Below are 19102 nucleotides of genomic sequence, written 5' to 3' on the forward strand. Positions count from 1 at the left end.
TTCGTTCCCCAGTGAAGGAAACGCAAGCATCTGTCTCGCACACAAAGGAGGCAGGACACGAATCGATAAGTATGATGTGGAAATCAATGCGGTTCATTAACAACATGTCATGATTAAATACCGGGATCCTTGATGGCTGTTTTTGTGTTAATATCAAATTGTGATGTTTTTAAATCAGTGGAACATAGCGTACAGTTTGGTGTCTTCAGGAACTGAACGGCTTTTGTGGGGATGTAGCTTTGGTTACGCTTCATGTGATTTTTATTTCTGTAAATTTCACCATGTGGTGTGCATTCATAAAGTATCCACACCCTGACAATGTGCCCACATGTGTTTACATTATGAGCAAACTTTATTTGATTCTGTTTTGATCTGCTGCGACAAACTAACTCAAAGTAGAGCACGCTCATGAAGTGGGAGGAACATTATACATTGTTTGTAATAATTTACCTATCAAAATAAATTTTAAATAAATAGTTTTCTGGTCCCATCTTTGTGCTTTGGTGCCAACACTTCTCTGCTGCCTTCTCCCGGCTCTGATCAGCCTCATCCACTCCACCTGTGCCGTGCCTGATTGCCTCCCTGTGGCACTAATTAGACGCTTCACAGCCACTAACTCCTCGCCAGATTATTGACCACTTGGTGACAGTAGAAGGTGAGCAGATCCTTTCTATGCTCCTTGCTCCAAGTTTACCAACATAATCAACATATTCAGCATAAGCTGTAGCCCTTCTCCAGAGCTGGGCTGAGTCTTTTTGTGACTTAGCTACCATATTTTCCAGGCTATAAGTCGCAGTTTTTTTCATAGTTTGGCCGGGGGTGCAACTTATACTCTGGAGCGACTTATGTGTGAAATTATTACACATTTTTACCGGTATATCATTACACCTGTTATTTTCACACCAAACCGCCAGAGGGCGCTCTAGGCCTGTGTTGAATCAGACGTAAGCGACGTAGAAGCGGAAGTGCCGCAGCTTCTACCTCCGGAGTTAACGAAATTATTTAAAAGTGACACAGAGGATGAAGATTTCTCTGGATTTTAGTTATTTGGAGTGACATGGGCGCTTTGGTTAACTTCTTCGCATGTTACTTATGCTATAGTTATCTGAATAGCTTTTAATATGTTATGTTAACATACCAGGCACGTTCTCAGTTGTATCATGTAGCGTAAGCTAACCGTACAATTATTCAGCCTGTTGTTGCCTCCGTTCTATTTTTATTTAAAAATGCCTTTCAAGATGACATGTCTGTTCTTGATGTTGTATATTATCAAATAAATTTCACCCAAAATGCGACTTATACTCCAGTGCGACTTATATATGTTTTTTCCTTCTTTATTATGCATTTTATGGCTGGTGCGACTTGTACTCCGGAGCGACTTATAGTCCGAAAAATACGGTAACTTACGAATATTGCGTTGAATTATATTTAGGGGTGGTAGAGTAAAGGGGTGTCAAAGTATGAGCTTGCCTCACTTTTCAGGGGTTTCACTAGAAATCTTAAACCATGTGTTCTTTACCTTCCGCTATAAAGCTATTGCATTCTTTTGGTCTCACATAAAGTCTTAATAAAACGCATTGAAGCTTGTGGTTGTAACGTGACACGATGAGGAAAGGTTTAGGGGATGTAAAGACTCTATAAGTCACTGTAAACAGCAGCTGAACTATATATTCTTCTGTAAGTCAGTGTCCTGTGTCGGGATGTGACTTAAGCAGCAGTTTGAGAACTGCAGGGCTGAAGACCTTTTAACCAACACAGTGAAAGACCTTCAGTTTGTCAACTGCCACCAGCAGAAAAACACGGCTGCTGTGGAAATAAGTCACTCTGCCAACGTCTCCAGTGTGTTTGCTGCTTGCCGTGATCGTGAAGGCTGCATGCTGCGCTGCAGGTTGGTATCGGCATTTTTAGCCTGGTTAGTGTACGCATTCCCCTGCAGGACGAGGCCGGTCGGGTTAGTGTCATGAATTTGTCATACGTGTGTCATGTTGGCCTAGTTACGGCGCATATTCCTGAAAGTGTACAGTAACTACAGTTGTCCTCTAACCTTCCACTTGCTGTATGTTGGTGTAAACCAGTGTAATTATACTATATGCTTATAGGAAATAAGGAAAACCTGTACAGACACAAACACACGGCCCGTGTTTATTACTCTGAGCCTTCTGTCCATCAGTCAGTGTTGCAAATAAATGGATTCCTGTGCTTGTCAAGCTCTGAGATGGATTCATAATAAGAAAAACCTTTTTTTTTTTTTTTTACAGGAAATAGAAACTGTTTCTGCAAAAGCTACAGCCTAACAAGACATTCCTATGAATTGAATTGAGTTGAATTGTCTCGAAATGAGAAACAAGTATGAATACATTTAAAATACCTGTCAGGTTGGGCAGTATTTCCTGCTACAAAAACTGCAAACAAGGCTCAAAAACATGCAAACCTAATAGTGTAGGAAAAAGTTAACGTGTACAACATGTTTAATCCTTTTCAATGAGTCTGTTTGTACCTAAAAATATCCTAAATGCAGGGAAATGTTTTAAAAAGCTGTCCTAATGCATCTCAATAACCAGGTAGAACAATACAAACAAAGAAAATTAATAAAAGCTGTATCTTCTATGGTAAAGCTATACCCTCACCTCAGAGACTGGCTCCACCTACCCTCAGCACAATATTTATGATAAGACGTTCAAACCCATCACAACATCTGCAACGACAAGTTTGAAAGCCGACTTATGAAGCGATTCACAGCTCAGAGTGCACGTCATAAAATATTCAAGAAGAAGGGAAAAAATCTAAGTTGGTGTCCTCCTCTGCCACTCATGCATAACAGCAGGCATTCCCAGAGATTTCCATATGTAATGTAACTGACTCAACAGTAAGGGCCGTATTCATCAGCTGCGCATTAAAGTTGCATGCCCCCTGAAATGAGAGGAACACATTCAGATTTGTCTTTTTCAGATTTGCCTGTATTAGACATCACAAAAAGCTGCAGCCTATCGGCGAAAATAACAGCTTCTGTAAATCTGTTGGTGTAAAATATTGGGCGGCTAGTGCAGGTAAAACACCATCAATGCATTAGGAGAGAGGAAATTTAACCTTTAAAGGGAACATAAGGGGACCAGTGCTTAGAAGTGAATGTTCCCTGCCTTTCATTCTGTGACAGCTGGCATAACTCCAGCAGGTTTGCAAGGGTGAGAGATCAAAAAAATCCTAAAAGATTTCATGCATTTTACAGGTAAATGTGTCAGTGATTAACTGTGAGACTGAAATATGATAAAATGTCAAATACTTAGCTGGTATAGTGACGGATGTGCCAGACTCCCCAGAGACTCATGACTTCCTTTTGCACCTTTACAGTGTCTTGCAAATTGGACATTAAAAAAAATAGACATAGTCTTCTAAGGTTTTTCTAGTAAAAAGATTTGAAAAGTGGGACCTGCATCTGAATTCTCCTCACTTTGCTCTGATACCCCTAAATAAAGTCCAACATTGCCTTCAGAGGTCCCCTAATTAACTGTGTGTAATTTAAACAAGCATAAATCCAGAGGTTCTGTTTCTGACCTCAGATTTTTTTCAGAGAACATCCAGCATCATGGAGACCAGCAGACGAGTCAGAGAATAAGTTCTGGTCCAGTTTACAGCAGGTCAGGTTCTACAGAACCTCCCAGAGTTCTGATCATCATCTGGACCTGGAGAGAGGATGGACCACCTGCAGACCTACCAGGACATGGACGTCCACCTGGACTGACAGGCTGGACCAGGAGAGCATTGATCAGAGAAGCAGGAGGACCATGGTGGCTCTGGAGGAGCTGCAGAGACCCACAGCTCAGGTGGGAGGTTCTGTTAACATGTCAACTATTAGTCCTGGATTTATGGAAGAGCAGCAGGAAGAAGTTGAGTTTGCCGTTTGCCACGAAGGAGACACAGCAAACATGTGGAAGAAGCTCTGATCAGAGGAGTTTCTGGCCAAGATAAAAAACATTATGTGTGGACAAACACGTCATCCAGAGCAAACCACTGTCATTGTGAAATATGGATGTGGCAGCATCATGCTGTGGCTTTTCTTCTGCAGGGAATCAGATCAAAGCTGACGGGAGATGGAGCTGAATCAGGACAATCCTGGAGGACAACCTGTTAGAAGCTGCAGAAGACCTGAGACTGAAGTGGAGCTTCTTCTTCCAGCAGGAGAACCAGCCTGAACCTGCATCCTGAGATATTAATTCAATTAAATTGTGTTTATATAATGGCAATTTATGAAACATGTCATCTCAAGGCACTTTGCAGATCAGGCATGTTCATGTCTCAGAACCAGCAAACATTTCTGGCTCCAGATGTTCAACACTGGGAGAGACACGCCCCTTCAGACTTACAGCTGTGATTGTGGTAAAAAGTGTTCCTATAAAGTATTAACGCAGTAGGCCTGAATACCCACACTTGCACAAAAAATTATATAAAAAACTTAAAACAACATAACTTTTCTTTCCACTTCATGATTATATGCTTCTTTGTGTCTATCACTTAAAATCCTAATAAAATGCAATGAGGTTCAAGGTAAAAAATAATGTGGGGAGAAAACTAGCGCTGTAAATATCTTTGGGGATTGCTGTAAGTTAAGCTAGTACAATAATTGCTACACAGTTGCAGCTCCTTGAAAACAGAGTCCAGTAATAAATAAGGTGGAAGAGAAAGAGAAAGGCCCGTCTGCTCGCTGTGTCCACCTTCGTTGATCAAACCCAAGGTCGCACTTTAAGAGAGTAAAGGCGGGATTTTCTCTCAGAATCAATGCAGAGACTTTGAAGTTAAACCCAGATCCTAAAAACCTTAGATGTTATTTATGGGTGGCCATAAATTTAAACATGCTGTGGCCTGCTCTCCGTTCCCAGACTGCTTCCTCTTTGCAGAAATGTTCAAAGCAGATGAGGATTCAGCTGACGTTTAAAAACAAGCGAGATGAGCTGACTGGCATGTGCTAATCACTCTAAACAAGGATAATGTCAGCTAATTACAGAAAATGATGGAAATTAACTAAAGCGTCAATAGTATCACCTGCAGCCTGTCAGCCGTCCTACCACCGTGAATTCAGCAAAACAAACACATCTCCTGAAGCCTAACATGCTTGTTTTTTGTCCAGATTGTTTTCGCTGACTAAAACGACCCGTAGGACGAAGAGGTGATTTCTGACGGTCTGACTCAGCTTATTAAAATTATCTCTCCATGAGGGAATGATAAATGATGCACATCAGAATGCATAATTGATAATATTAATTGCAGTTATATAGGGAACATGGAGCAGACTGTGGGTCAGCCCTACCAGCAAATGTTCTTGCTTCATGCTTTCTTTCACACTACATCCAAACTCTTTCTATCTTCGCTGTACTTCCTGCACCACAAAGTCACTGAGGTGCAAAAATTGCAAGATATATCCGTCTACAGCCCAAACGTGATGTAAAATTAAAAAGGCAGCGACACTGAGAAACTCTGTGGCGCTCTGAGGGATTTACAATGTCTCCCATCAATTTCTGATCCTTGTCCAGGCCCTGTTTTCTGTTGCTGCACCTCTCAGTTCCCCTGCATCAGACACTCAGGATGGAATCTGCATCGAATCGTAGCAGATTAACATCCTGGAGATGAGTTTAAAGCAACATTTTGGAGAACTGAGAGTCCACATTCTTTTGATTTCACGTTTAAAGGGTTCATAAATCCCAAACTGTGTTCTAGAGAAGCTGTAAGAAGTGGAGAAACTCTCAGTCTGGGCTTGACTTCTCAATGTTTCCCTTTTTTAGATGTTTCCAATCATGTGAGCTCATGAGAAAACCCATTTTAAGAAAACTTGAATTTTTACAAATGGAATAAAAGTTTTCAAAATCTCAAGCTATTTTTATACATTGTTGTTCAGTGGAGATTCATGAAGCTCTGCTTTAATCAATCTCAGAGTTTTACAGTTTGAACTGATCAGCGGTACTTCAGCTTCATTAACACAATGAAGGATGAAGCTACAAAGCAGATACGAATCATTTGCATCTAGTTTCTTCCTGCTTCCTCCTTCTCATTACTTCCCAAAATACTGAAAGACAAGATATTTAAAACTCCTGAAATATTTCTATTGTCCGTTAGCCTGACAGCCTGTTATAGCCATTTATACTAACTATAGCCATTTATACCAACTATAACCATTTATACCAACTATAACCATTCACTTCTCTGTTTGTCTTGTTCTCTTTTTGTCAACATTGTGAATCCTTTTTATTTTGTTCTTAAAGACTCTTGTCTTCATTTCTGCCTGTATTAGGATGCCTCTGCAACAGATGCCCTGGGCCTGGCGTATTTATAGGTAACGGTGTGATAACATGAAAATATTAGTGTATGCCTTGCAGCGACGTTGTTTCTCCTGTGATGATGTTTTCAGAGACTTCTCTGGAAACAAGCTGAACTCGTCCCGCTCCAGGCGGCGGGAGTAATTTCGTTATGAGCAACATTTCTACAATAGATGTGTCAGACATAAAGACCGAACCTTTCAGATCTACGGCTGTAATTACTAACGCTGCTGTTCATTATCTGATGCATTTAACTGATGTTATTGTGTAAACATACAGTAAAGCACCTTTATTCAAAGGTTATTACCCTGTGACACTCTTATAATGCCGGCATTTACAGCTGTTAGGCCTGTTCCCTCACAGCCAGAAGGTCCTGGGTTTGAATCCTGGTTCTCTGCCACCGTTTGCAATGCATGAGAGGGTTCCTTCAGGTCTGTCAAGCTACTTTCCCTGCAGTGAAAGGATCGCATTACAGAGGAAATGAATGTAACATGAAGTTGTGAAGGTCATGTTGGACATCCAGGACCTCTGATCACTCAGATGTCTCTTTAGATCGAGCTAATCTGACCCATAATGCTAAATATGGAGTTGGTTATCGGTTAGTCCAATCCTTCAAAAATCTGTTTTTGCTGCACACATGCCTCTCTGCAAACACACACCCAGCTGTAGGGTTTCAGAGTCTTACTGAAGGCCCTAAAGTCATGAGACAAACAAGATCAAAAGAACCGACGTTTCATTAACACCTCCATGAACTGTCAGCATGTAAAATCTCTTCTTTAAACTTCACCGAGGTAAAGAGGAAACCTTCCGTTAACCTTTCCTAGCGGCAGTGTCAGCCTCTTTGAGCTGCAGCGCGTTTGGCACCGATCATCACCCAGTGGAGAAATCTGGAGTGACGTTTCAGTGTTCCAGATCGTTCTCAGAAGAATCTGACTCTCTGCTGCTCAGACGGGATTTAGACGAGTCTAAAAGAACCAGCCACACTTTTCCCGGCAACAACTCCACGGTCATTTTTTTTTGCCGCGTGTTTCTGGGATCAGGGGAATTTTCCGTGTCACTTTTAAAAGGTTATGATCAATGAAGACATGTAGAGAGAAGCTGGTGTTTACACATGAGACCGCTGCAAGGAGCTGTTTGCTTCTTCAGCAGCTGGAGGAAAAATCTATCAACCTTACAAATGTGTTTCCGTCCATTTAGAAAAACCAGAGAGCTGTTCTGTTCGTCCGGCAGACGTTTTTAAATAAACAAGCAGAGAACATGAAGGTGAGCTGAGAGGTTCTGGATCTGTTGGACATAAAACCAGAACATCACTGCAGCCCTGGTTAGCAAACCTGTAACGCATTTAATCAAAGCGTCAGCCATTAAAGGCATACTATGCAACATTTTTCAGTTAATTAATATGTTCCATACCGTTTTGGATGATTAAATGAGTCATTTTAGGTCAAACTAAGGTTTTGTCGGCCGTCCTGGTGGTCTGTGGGGGAAATACCGTACTTGCAATTGCAAGAGCCCTCGGCCCGCACTCACAGGCTCAGAAGTCTGGTGCATCGCGAGAGTCGGTCTTGCTTTACGGTGAGAACTCCATGTGTTTTTGCCCTGCTATTCACTATATGCACGCGCAAAAGCAACAAAGAACCGCGTGTTAACGTCAAATAAATATGCAAGCATATCGAGTTTTATTATTATTATATATTTTTTTATGTTGGCGAGACGCTACCGCGGCGGCCGCGGCGAGGCGGCGGCGGCTTGGCGAGGCGCCTCGCCAAAATAGCGCTGCGGGAAACCCTGATGTTCATACCTTCACTGTGTTAGTCATTGTTTGTACTGCAGTTTTTTCCACTTTTCGTTGCGTTCGCCTGTCTGCTAAGCTCAAAACAACCGCGCCTGGCTTGACGGAGAAACCAGAACAGCTGAGCATCTTTACGACAGTGCACTTTTACTTTCGCCCTCTGGGGGGAGCCTCGCTGGAAAATCAACCCCGGTTGCATAGTATACCTTTAAGTCGACCAGTGGTGCTAAATATGACAGATAGACGACAAGTTACCTGCATCTAGATAATAACATCAGGAAGAAAGCTTGGAAGCAAAATGATTCATTCAATATGATTACCACATGACTCACTGAAATAAATACATTTTACTATAATTAGCAGGCATTTGGGTTTATCTAGCCTGGACTTGGCTTTCTTTAAATAAATAAATAAATAAATAAAGCTTTGGGTGGATTGGGGCAAAGATCAGATGTGTGGCCATGTGGTGATTCTGGTCTGAATGCTTGTTGTGTTTCTGTTCTCTCCTCCATCTTTGCAGACGCGACAGAACGGGGAAGTGAACCTGCTGCAGAGGCTCTGACCTCCTTTCCAGCGCCATAAACCATCCGTTAATGGAGCTGTGTCAAGCAGCAGCGGGAGGACGTCTGTATGTGTTCCTCGTTAGTTACTTTCCAGTGTTTTCTGCTTTTTCACTGCACACACTAAAATATTTTCAACTGGCCCAAAACAATCTCTCTGGTTTTTAGCCTATATGGATGCACTTTGAACTACAGATGCTGTTTTCCGGCCTGCAGCGCTTCGGGGTCATAACAGTGGAAGAAGACTTGAAAATCAGGGGATGATGTTGAGTTTCTTTCATAAAGAGCTGCTTGCAGAGAACACAGACCTTAGGGGAAATGAACTCCTCAAGATGAAAAGGAAGGAGTCCCATTATTGCTCTCTCCAAATAACCTCCAATTACAGGGACCAGGGGGTCTTTAAAAGGGTCAGTCGAGGCATAAAGAGATTGTGAAAAGATAACGTGATTATGTAACCCGATAAATTCCTGCAGCCGAAAACACAGACGGTCATGATTTAGGTTTTACCCCGGCTGCTCTTTCAAAAAGACTGTTTAGCTAGAAAATAATCTCATTTGTGAACTACTGAACTTGCTTTTCGATATTCTCGCTTCATATAAGGAGGCAGTGGTGCACAAACAAATCTTCTTATTGTGCCTCCAGCTTGTCTCCTTGTCTCACTACCTTTAATCATCTACTCAGCTGGCACTGGCCCTAAAGGACACTCTGTTTTCACATGAAATTTGGCACCACAGTAAAAAAGAAAAAAAAAAACGTCTGCGGTTCTCGTGTTGCTCAGGGGCTCCTGAAGTTGAGCGGAAGTCCGGATGGCTCTGAATCTGACAACTGTCAGCTTTCTCCTCCGTCCTCCTCTCGTCGTTTTGTCTGTCCTCTTTAACCCGAGAAGAAAGTGACAATCAGAGACTCAGCCAACGCTTCTCTAAGCCTGAGAAAATCAGACACCCCCCACAACAGCCTGGGAGTTTTTTTAAAGACGTTTGGATAAATGGTTGATCGATGGAAGAGTTAAATTAATAACCAATAAAAATACAGAAGAACAAACTTGTTACTGTTTTCTGTGAAATCAGGCGGACATGATGAGAGCTTCATTACGCAGCTTCCTGAAGGAGGTCTACTCCGACTGAAGCTGAGATACTTGGTTTGGTGCTCCTGACCGCTGAAGTGAAAGTGAACGCCAAAGAAATGTCGGACACCTTTAGAAAGAAGCAGCTGATGACTGTGTGTGTGTGGGGGGGGGGGGCGGGGTTGAAGAGGAAAGAGTCTGCAGGAAGAAGACACAGACATGTCCAGTTCACCCAGAGAGCAGACGGCAAGATGCTAAAACAGGTCCAGAGACCAAGAGATGTCTTCACAGAACCTACAGTCGGTAATGAAAAGCTTGTGTAGGTATAATCAGAAAAAGACTGAACAGGTTTAACTTTCATGAGAAGAAACTCTCTAAGAAACATGAAGGCCGGACTGAAGTGTGCCAGAGAAAATGTTGGACAAAGACCAGGACTTCTGGAATAATGCTGATGAGTCTAAAGCTGAATTACATGGACAACAGAACAGAGTCAAACACGGCCTTCTGGGTAATAAGCCTAATGCCAGCATCTAAGCACGGAGGGGGAAGTGTCATGATGTGGGACTGGACCGCCTCGCCACCAGAGGTTGAGGAAAATGTACGACTATCTCTAAATAAGAAGAACTGGACCCTGCTGTCCAACATCAGGTACTGACTCAGAACCAGGAAATGGACAAAACTAATTTTCTAACTGCTTCTTCAGTTAGAATACATATTTACTTTCTTTTTATATATATATAAGTCAAAAGGGGTTGTTTTTGACAATTTTACCTGTAATGAAATAATTATTTCAGTTAATTATACATCAACAATTAAAAATGTATTTAGAAAGAACTGAATTTTTAATGGAGTGTCTTAATTTCTTTACATGACTGTCAGTGATAAGATTTGCTGATGGACTCTCATGCTGGAGTGAAATTTATTGCTGCTTTATTATCTATTTGAATAATAAAAAAGGGACAACAAAGCTTTCTGTATTTTGCCCCCAGGAGTGACTTTTGTTTCTTGTAAATGTCTAAATGATGCGGGGGGCGTGCCGGTCACCAAGAGCAGAGAACACCTGAAGGCGTCTGCTGCCCTGTGAAGCAGATCTGTCCTCCCAGGAGAGGCTGAGCCGGGCCCAGAGCCAGGAAAGGAGAGGAAGTCGCTCCAAGAGACATCAGAGTTAACCTCACATTAAGCCTGAAACGCAGATCAGGGTTTTTCAAAGTTAACCTCACATTAAGCCTGAAACGCAGATCAGGGTTTTTCAAAGTTAACCTCACATTAAGCCTGAAACGCAGATCAGGGTTTTTCAAAGTTAACCTCACATTAAGCCTGAAAAGCAGATCAGGGTTTTTCAAAGTTAACCTCACATTAAGCCTGAAACGCAGATCAGGGTTTTTCAAAGTTAACCTCACATTAAGCCTGAAACGCAGATCAGGGTTTTTCAAAGTTAACCTCACATTAAGCCTGAAACGCAGATCAGGGTTTTTCAAAGTTAACCTCACATTAAGCCTGAAACGCAGATCAGGGTTTTTCAGAGTTAACCTCACATTAAGCCTGAAACGCAGCTCAGGGTTTTTCAAAGTTAACCTCACATTAAGCTTGAAACACAGATCAGGGTTTTTCAGAGTTAACCTCACATTAAGCCTGAAACACAGCTCAGGGTTTTTCAAAGTTAACCTCACATTAAGCCTGAAACGCAGATCAGGGTTTTTCAGAGTTAACCTCACATTAAGCCTGAAACGCAGCTCAGGGTTTTACTCAGAGACACTTTGCAGCTAAATATTGTGAGAACAGGTCTTTACCCAGAGAAAGTAGACGCTCACAGGATAATTCGCCCGTTTGAAGCGTGGATTATGAGTCCATGCTTTGGGCCTGTTGGCGCTGCTGAGGATGCAACGTGTCCCTGAGGAACCGTGGAGCTAAATCTGCGGTTCCACCACATCTCAGCGGTTCTCTGTTGGAGATCCGGTGCCTGCAGAGGCTAATGGAGGTCAGGGAACTCATGATCATCTTCACGATGATCTGATATCTGTGGCATGGAGCCACTAGAATGGAGCCAACGGCTTTGAGTTTCAGCGCGTCGTGCAAACAGAGATGATGTTCTGCGTACCTCGGCTGGAACCAGGGGAACCAAGGGAACCAGGAGAACTGGGGGAACCAGTGGAACCAGAGGAACCAGTGGAACCAGTGGAACCAAGGGAACCAAGGGAACCAGTGGAACCAGGGAACCAGGGGAACCAGGGGAACCAAGGGAACCAGTGGAATCAGGGGAACCAGGGAACCAGGGGAACCAGGGGAACCAAGGGAACCAAGGGAACCAGTGGAACCAGGGGAACCGAGGGAACCAAGGGAACCAGTGGAACCAGTGGAACCGGGGGAACCAGGGGAACCAGTGGAACCAGTGGAACCAGTTGAACCAGTTGAACCAGTTGAACCGGGGGAACCAGGGGAACCAGTGGAACCGGGGGAACCAAGGGAACCAGTGCAACCAGTGGAACCAGGGGAACCAGGGGAACCAGTGAAATGTGGGATCCAGTGGAACCGGGGGAACCAGGGGAACCAGTGCAACCGGGGGAACCAGGGGAACCAGTGGAACCAGTGGAACCAGGGGAACCAGAGGAACCAGTGGAACCAGAGGAACCATGGGAACCAGGGGAACCAGGGGTTGTTGGACCTACTGTTTCCTTTCCATGGTCTGGAACCATCCTGTCCATTCTTCTCTGTTCTCTGGACATAAAATCCAGATAATCTGACTTGAAAAAAACTCTTCTGTGTAATTTCTGGTTTCTTTACCTCTTTCTCTTCCTAACAGTATTTTCTGTCTGCCTGACCTTTCTCTACTTCTGACTTCTCTCTGGACAGACAGGAAGCCCCACACATTCAACTTCATCGCAATAAATACTCTAAAACATGTGCAGTTAAAAATATTTATACTAATATGTTGTGAAACCTGAATATTAATATAAGGTATATATTTCAATATGTGGGAAAATATGGCAATGTTTGCCATTTTTATATATTTACTAAATATATTCTAATACTATTTAATAGATATTTGGATAATTTTTAAATATGTCCCAAATTATATGAGGTTACATACTTGCAGAGTCATCATAAACATATGTAAAAAAAAATGCATGTAACATTAATTGAGACAATATACCTCAATGTTCAGGATAATACAATTAGATTTAAATAAGAATACATGAAAAAAGTGTATTTTTTGCTGCTGGTAATGATCTAATTTATAATACTTAGTCCTCTACATTTTACCATATGAATCAATACATCCATAAAAAACATAATATCTAAAATAGAAAGAATGTCAAGCAAAATGTGATCTGGAGCTTGACTGGTAAAAATATTTAGTTGTAATAAACATACATGTAATAATGTAATCCAGTTCTGTTTGCACATCAGCGTATTTTAATATATAAGAATCAATATATAGCATTACTATACATTTTCAAATATATCACAAGGCTTCTCATATCTTCAAATATATTTCCCACTGTATTGCAATATAAATTCTACTTCAGTTTCCTAACCCTCATCATGGCGAACATAGATGCTGAAAGGATTTTCTGGTGACGTTTGGACTCGTTTGTCTGTTGTCACATGACAATTTTTACATTAATCTGAGTTCAAATAGTTTTCCAGAAGAAGACGGACAGAACAAAAACGTTAAAGTGTCTTCATCCCCTGAGGATAAAGTCTAATTGAAAGGATAAAGAATAAAATGCTTCATTGCTCTCAGCTTGGCGTTCCAAAGCTTCGCGGTGATTGTCACCCTTCAGCCCTCGTTTGGCGGCGCTTGACAGTGTGACAGATTTCAGCCAAATCAACGATGCCCTTTCTTCATTTTAAACCACTGAGGCATAACTTCCAAATAAAAACTGTTCAATACAAAGATTGTTCTGCTAATTTTTTACAGTGCAGTGTTTTAGCAGAGCAGGGAGGTAAATGCTGGTGGACTCTGGCGTGATGCACATACGGCATGCTTTGGAGCCCGATCTGCACACAAACCGCTTATTTTTAAAGGAGGATTTTTATTCTTAATTTGAACAAATGTGTGTTTTTAAATCTGGAGGACCCTGCAGCAGTAAAGATAAATCCTTTCAGCGAAGTAGCTGTTCTTTATCAGCCACACGAGGGAAATATGTAACAAAAAAAAGAAGAAGTTAAAGCAGCAACTATCTGGGTGGGAAAGCGAAATAAATCATCTCTTTTGATGTCATTATTTTGAACACAAGGAACATTGGCCTGGCTTTTCTTAGAAGGAACCTCGCTTCAGCTAAATTAGTCGTTTCCCATCTCAGAAGGCTTCATTATTTGTGAGGAAGGTGGAGAACATTGAAGTGGGAAACCAACAAGGATTCAGCTCAGAAGGGTTTTAACTTTGACCCCATTAAGTCTCCGTACCCGACAAACAGGCTGCGGAAGAAAAGCTCATCTAGCAAAATTAAACTGGGACAATTCTATTATTTACTAAAAAAGAAAGTCCAACAATGGTTTATTGTTCTTATTTATATGCAGTTGAAACTATGTTTACATTTGTTTTCCACACTGAATCCAACTAAACTTTTAAAACTCCAGGGTGATGAGGGAGGAATAGACCTGCGGATACATCTTGGCGAAGAAGTCTCCAAACAATCTGCTTCCTGGTTTGACTTCATGGCCAAATCTAAAGAAATCAGCCACGATATGAGGAAGAGAAATGTGAACCTCCGCAAGTCTGGTTCATTCTGGGGTCCAATTTCCAGAGGCGCAGAGGCGATCAAACATTTCTATGTAAATGTGATCAGCAGGGGAATATCCAGCAGTCGTGCTGCTCAGGAAGGAGACAGACGGGTTCTGTGTCCCACAGATGAACTGTTTCTGTTGGGAAATGTGTGAATGAAGCCAAGAATAGAACGAGTCCTGTACCAACATGAGCTGAGAGGCCACTCAGAGAGGAAGAAGCAACGTGAAAAGCCTGATTACAGGTTAGAAATCAGTCCTCTGGTTGGAGCAAACTCAATTGGCTGTAATGAGCAATGCTGCATGTTGAGGAAAACAGCGAGGCACGGCGGCGGCAGCATCATGATGCAGGAGAGACTGGTGCACTTCACCAGATGCATGGCATCATGCAGAAAACAAAACTACAATAAGACATCAGTCAGAAAGGAAAGGCTGGGCAAAAATCTTCCGAATGGACAAAGACCCGAAGCATCCCGCCAAATTAAACCTACTTTAATCTGATTTAAACTTAGGTTTCAATTTATACAGTGGATATAAATACCTGGTTGTGGTTTTAAAGTGATATACAGAAAGTCTAGATATGTTGACAACAGAGACAGATGGAAAAAGGTGTTTAAAATCTAAATACGTCTTCAGAAGAGGAAGATGAAAGAGGGAGGAAGAGGGACAGCAAAGCCAGCGGAGTCTGTAAGATTTAATTGATGATATTACGCAGCAGAAAAAGTAGACCTTCAGGACAAGGCAAGCTGAACCTTTGTTGAACTTTGGGCTTTTAGCAACTGTTGTTTTATCTTTAATGAGCCCCAGCAGTGACCAGCTGAGGAAACCAGATTAATTTTGAATAAAACTGTTGCTGAATCTTTTTAATCTTTGGAGTTATGAAGCCAAGTCATCTTTCTTCAAGTGTTTAAATCCACACGGAGGCATAAAACGCTGACATTCAGCTCCCAGCTGCACGTTAAAGTGGGAAACGACATTTAATCATCCATTTCTGGGGGGATAAATCCTCCAATATTTTAATTTATAGAAGCACTAATTGGATTTTATTAACATCTGTATGCAGCAAGATATACTCTTCTGTTGTAGTTTACTATTGTCTTTAATTTCTCTCTGCATAGAGTTCGTCAGTAAATGATCAAATGCAGACTGAGCAGCTCTCCTGCTGAACGGCGTCATTTAATCAGAATATCTGTTAATTCACATGTTTTTCCCTGTTTTCATATTAAACTTTATTTTTCATGCATGAAGTGGTGTAACCTTTAACCTGTGCGGTCTTACCATCAACAGGCCAGGTCTAAGTCAGCGCCTCTACGCTCACATGAGCCCATGCACCAATGCATTTCCATTTAGACGGCCTTGATGTAAAAAAAAAAAAAAAAGATTTGGGAGCGTGTGGCCCTGCAGAATAGCCCTTAGCAGACAGAAATAATGCAATGAGCTTCTTAATGGCTGCATGGAGAGTGGCGAAGTATGAGGCCAAAGAAAGGAAAGGGAACAACATCAGGTTCTGATGGAAACAAACCTGACCTCCAAAAAGACATGCTATTATAACCTGAAGGAAAGTTGGAGCCAGTTTTATAAAGATATTTACATAAGAAATGTGAAAATATATTCCTACCGCTGCTAAACTAATACATGGATTGTGACAGAATACCTATAACATGCATTTGTTATTGTGATTATGATACAGAGACTTGAAAAAACAGTAAACTCAGTAATTTGTGTAGTGTTTGAGCCTGTTGTCTAAAATATCATCTATATTTTCCTTCTGGTCCTTATTGAGCAACATTTATGAGTCTTCATTTGTCTTTTTCTTCTCATAACAAGCTGACGTAGCCGGTTTACTGGTAACCGGTCTGCTGTGGGAGCCAGCCCACAGTGGGCTTCTCAACAAACATGGACCAGTTCTGGTTTTAGCTTGAAGGCAAAGTATCAACACTTTTTATTCTCCTTCACATTTAGCTGTGATAACCTGAGCTGCATGTTTGTTAGTGTCTGAGCCAAATGAATGAACGAGAATCTGTGCTTCCTCTGTGTGGCAAAGGCCTAAACAGGCTTTTAAAAGGCGACGAGAAGTAAAACCGCTATAATATGGAGGTTATCCTGGTGACAGCTGTCAGAATAGTTGGCCTGGGTGTTGCCTGCCTTGTGCTCACTTGTTTCTTCCCCTTTTTTCACATAACTACATTTAGAACATGAATAAAACCTTTGACAGCTACAAGACTGAGAATTGAGAAGTATTAAAAATGACAATATATGAACATGTTCCTTCAGTTTCACTCCTGCTTTTTCTCTGACATCTCACGTAAAAAGGATGAGGATCTAGACGGATACGATGACAAAAAATAGATTTTAAACTGAAGAAGTCAGCATAGCCCGACAGCAGGAACTACCTGGGGATAAAACGGAACAACTTCCTGTTCAACCTTCCTGTTATCGTCTGAAAATCTCGCTCTCTCTCATTCTCCCGCCGCCCCAATCAACAGCACGCATTTATTCACGTCTCCAAATGCCCAACAAAACACAGACTCTTGTCAAATATCTACAAACATCTCTATGCCTGCTGTGTCGTGCTCTTTAAACACCTTATTCCTACTAAAAATAGCTTCTTCTTCTTGCTAACAGCATGACCTAGCATATGCATGGTGCGTTCACTGATCGGATGGAGGGTGGGTTTTTTTAAGTCATCCATGACAGACACATTTATTTCTAATCTTTCTGAGCAGCCAAATCTGTCTTCCCTGTAAACAAGAAAAAAAAAGTGGGGGTGGCTTCTCTGAGCCAGCTGATTAGCAGTGTGCAGCAGTGATTAGGAGAGAGAGAGGGGAGTCCATGCATTATTCTAAGCTTCAACGCTGAACAAAAACTCTTTTTACCTCGGCACTTTCTGCACCGTCTCATGAAAAGGACGAGGAAGCACACTGCTGCGATGGAAAAATTTCACCGCTTTGAAACTGTAAAGACGTCAGGAGAGCTTGAGCTGAACTGCACCTCCAAACAGCACGAGGCGACACATTCACCGAGAGCATCATTATGCAAGACGCACAAATTACTGTAATGTGATCTGGCCTAATTAAGCCAGCAGAAGGTGGAACTGGAACATTAAAAAAAAGTATTAAAACACTAAAGCAGATGAAAGAGAGAACAGCAGCTTGTCTGGAGCACAGAAGAGCTTAATAAACTTTGAGAGGAACGTGCAGCAGGACCACATGAATAATGTAAACACAGCACCACTGGCCCATATTAGATAATATATAGATAATAGATGAAGTGTTTCTGTCTGGCTGTGCAGGACGGGAGGACAGGAGAGCGCAGTGGAACTTGTTGACCAGCCACACCCATCAAACCCGAGGACAAATTGATGGAAAGTTGAGAAAAGGCAGAAATCCTCCGGCAGTTTGCAGGAGAAGATGCTCACCTGCGCAGCCATGAAGGAGAGATCCATACTGTTGCTCCGCTCAAACAAAGGCACTCAGTGAGGGATGCGAGCGTCTGCCTCTGTTTTCTCCTCCTTTCTTAGTCCTCCTCTCAGCATTTACTCGCTCTGCGCTTCAGTCGGTCCCCCCCCCCCAGAAAAAAAAACACCGACTGGACAAGTTGACCGACTTCACGTTAGAGACATGATGCTGGAACGCAAGCCGAGAACGGAGGATGAGACGGAGAAGTAACGGCGAGGAGGGAGGAGGGAGCAGAAGATGCGAAGCAGACGGAGTGATGGAGAGATGTGAGGGAGAGGAGGAGGAGGAGGAGGAGGAGGAGGAGGAGGAGGAGGAGGAGGAGGAGGAGGAGGATCATAACAATCCTCTCTTCCTGTGTTCTTTTGTTTCTGCTCTTATCTTCCATTTTTCCTGCTATCGTTTCCTCTCATTCCTCACAGAGCAGCTCAGCAGCCTCCATGTTGGCAACGTTAGAATAAACGACTGTTTACATCATCCATCATCCATCCATCCATCCATCCATCCTTCATCCATCCATCCATCCTTCATCCATCCATCTATCCTTCCATCCATCCATCCCTCCATTCATCCATCCATCCATCCATCCATCCATCCATCCAAACTATCATCTATCCATCCATCCATCCATCCATCCATCCATCCATCCATCCCTCCATCCATCTATCCTTCCATCCATCCATCCATCCTTCATCCATCCTTCATCCATCCATCCATCCTTCATCCATCCATCCATCCATCATCCATCCATCATCCATCCATCCTTCATCCATCCTTCATCCATCCATCCATCCATCCATCCATCATCCATCCATCCATCCTTCATCCATCCTTCATCCATCCATCCATCCTTCATCCATACATCCATCCATCATCCATCCATCCATCCATCCCTCCATCCTTCCATCCATCCTTCCATCCATCATCCATCATCCATCCATCATCCATCCATCATCCATCCATCCTTCATCCATCCTTCATCCATCCATCCATCCATCATCCATCATCCATCCATCCATCCATCCATCCATCCCTCCATCCTTCCATCCATCCTTCCATCCATCATCCATCATCATCCATCATCCATCCATCCTTCATCCATCCTTCATCCATCCATCCATCCATCCATCCATCCATCCATCCATCCTTCATCCATTCATCCATCCATCCATCATCCATCCATCCTTCATCCATTCATCCAT

The 19102-nt window shown here is 42.4% G+C and overlaps 1 protein-coding gene across 1 annotated transcript in view; it reads right to left on the minus strand.

Moving 5' to 3' along the window:
• LOC105929849 (uncharacterized protein C14orf132) overlaps nucleotides 1-18174 on the minus strand; it is a 42630-nt gene extending 24456 nt beyond the window's left edge. The window contains exon 1 of the mRNA XM_012867768.3: nucleotides 17864-18174. Coding sequence (XP_012723222.1) covers nucleotides 17864-17890 — 27 coding nt within the window. The 5' untranslated portion in view covers nucleotides 17891-18174. The remainder of the gene's footprint in view (nucleotides 1-17863) is intronic.
• Between the last annotated feature and the right edge of the window lie 928 nt (nucleotides 18175-19102).

This window comes from Fundulus heteroclitus, chromosome 19 (assembly GCF_011125445.2).
Source record: "Fundulus heteroclitus isolate FHET01 chromosome 19, MU-UCD_Fhet_4.1, whole genome shotgun sequence".
Taxonomy (NCBI): domain Eukaryota; kingdom Metazoa; phylum Chordata; class Actinopteri; order Cyprinodontiformes; family Fundulidae; genus Fundulus; species Fundulus heteroclitus.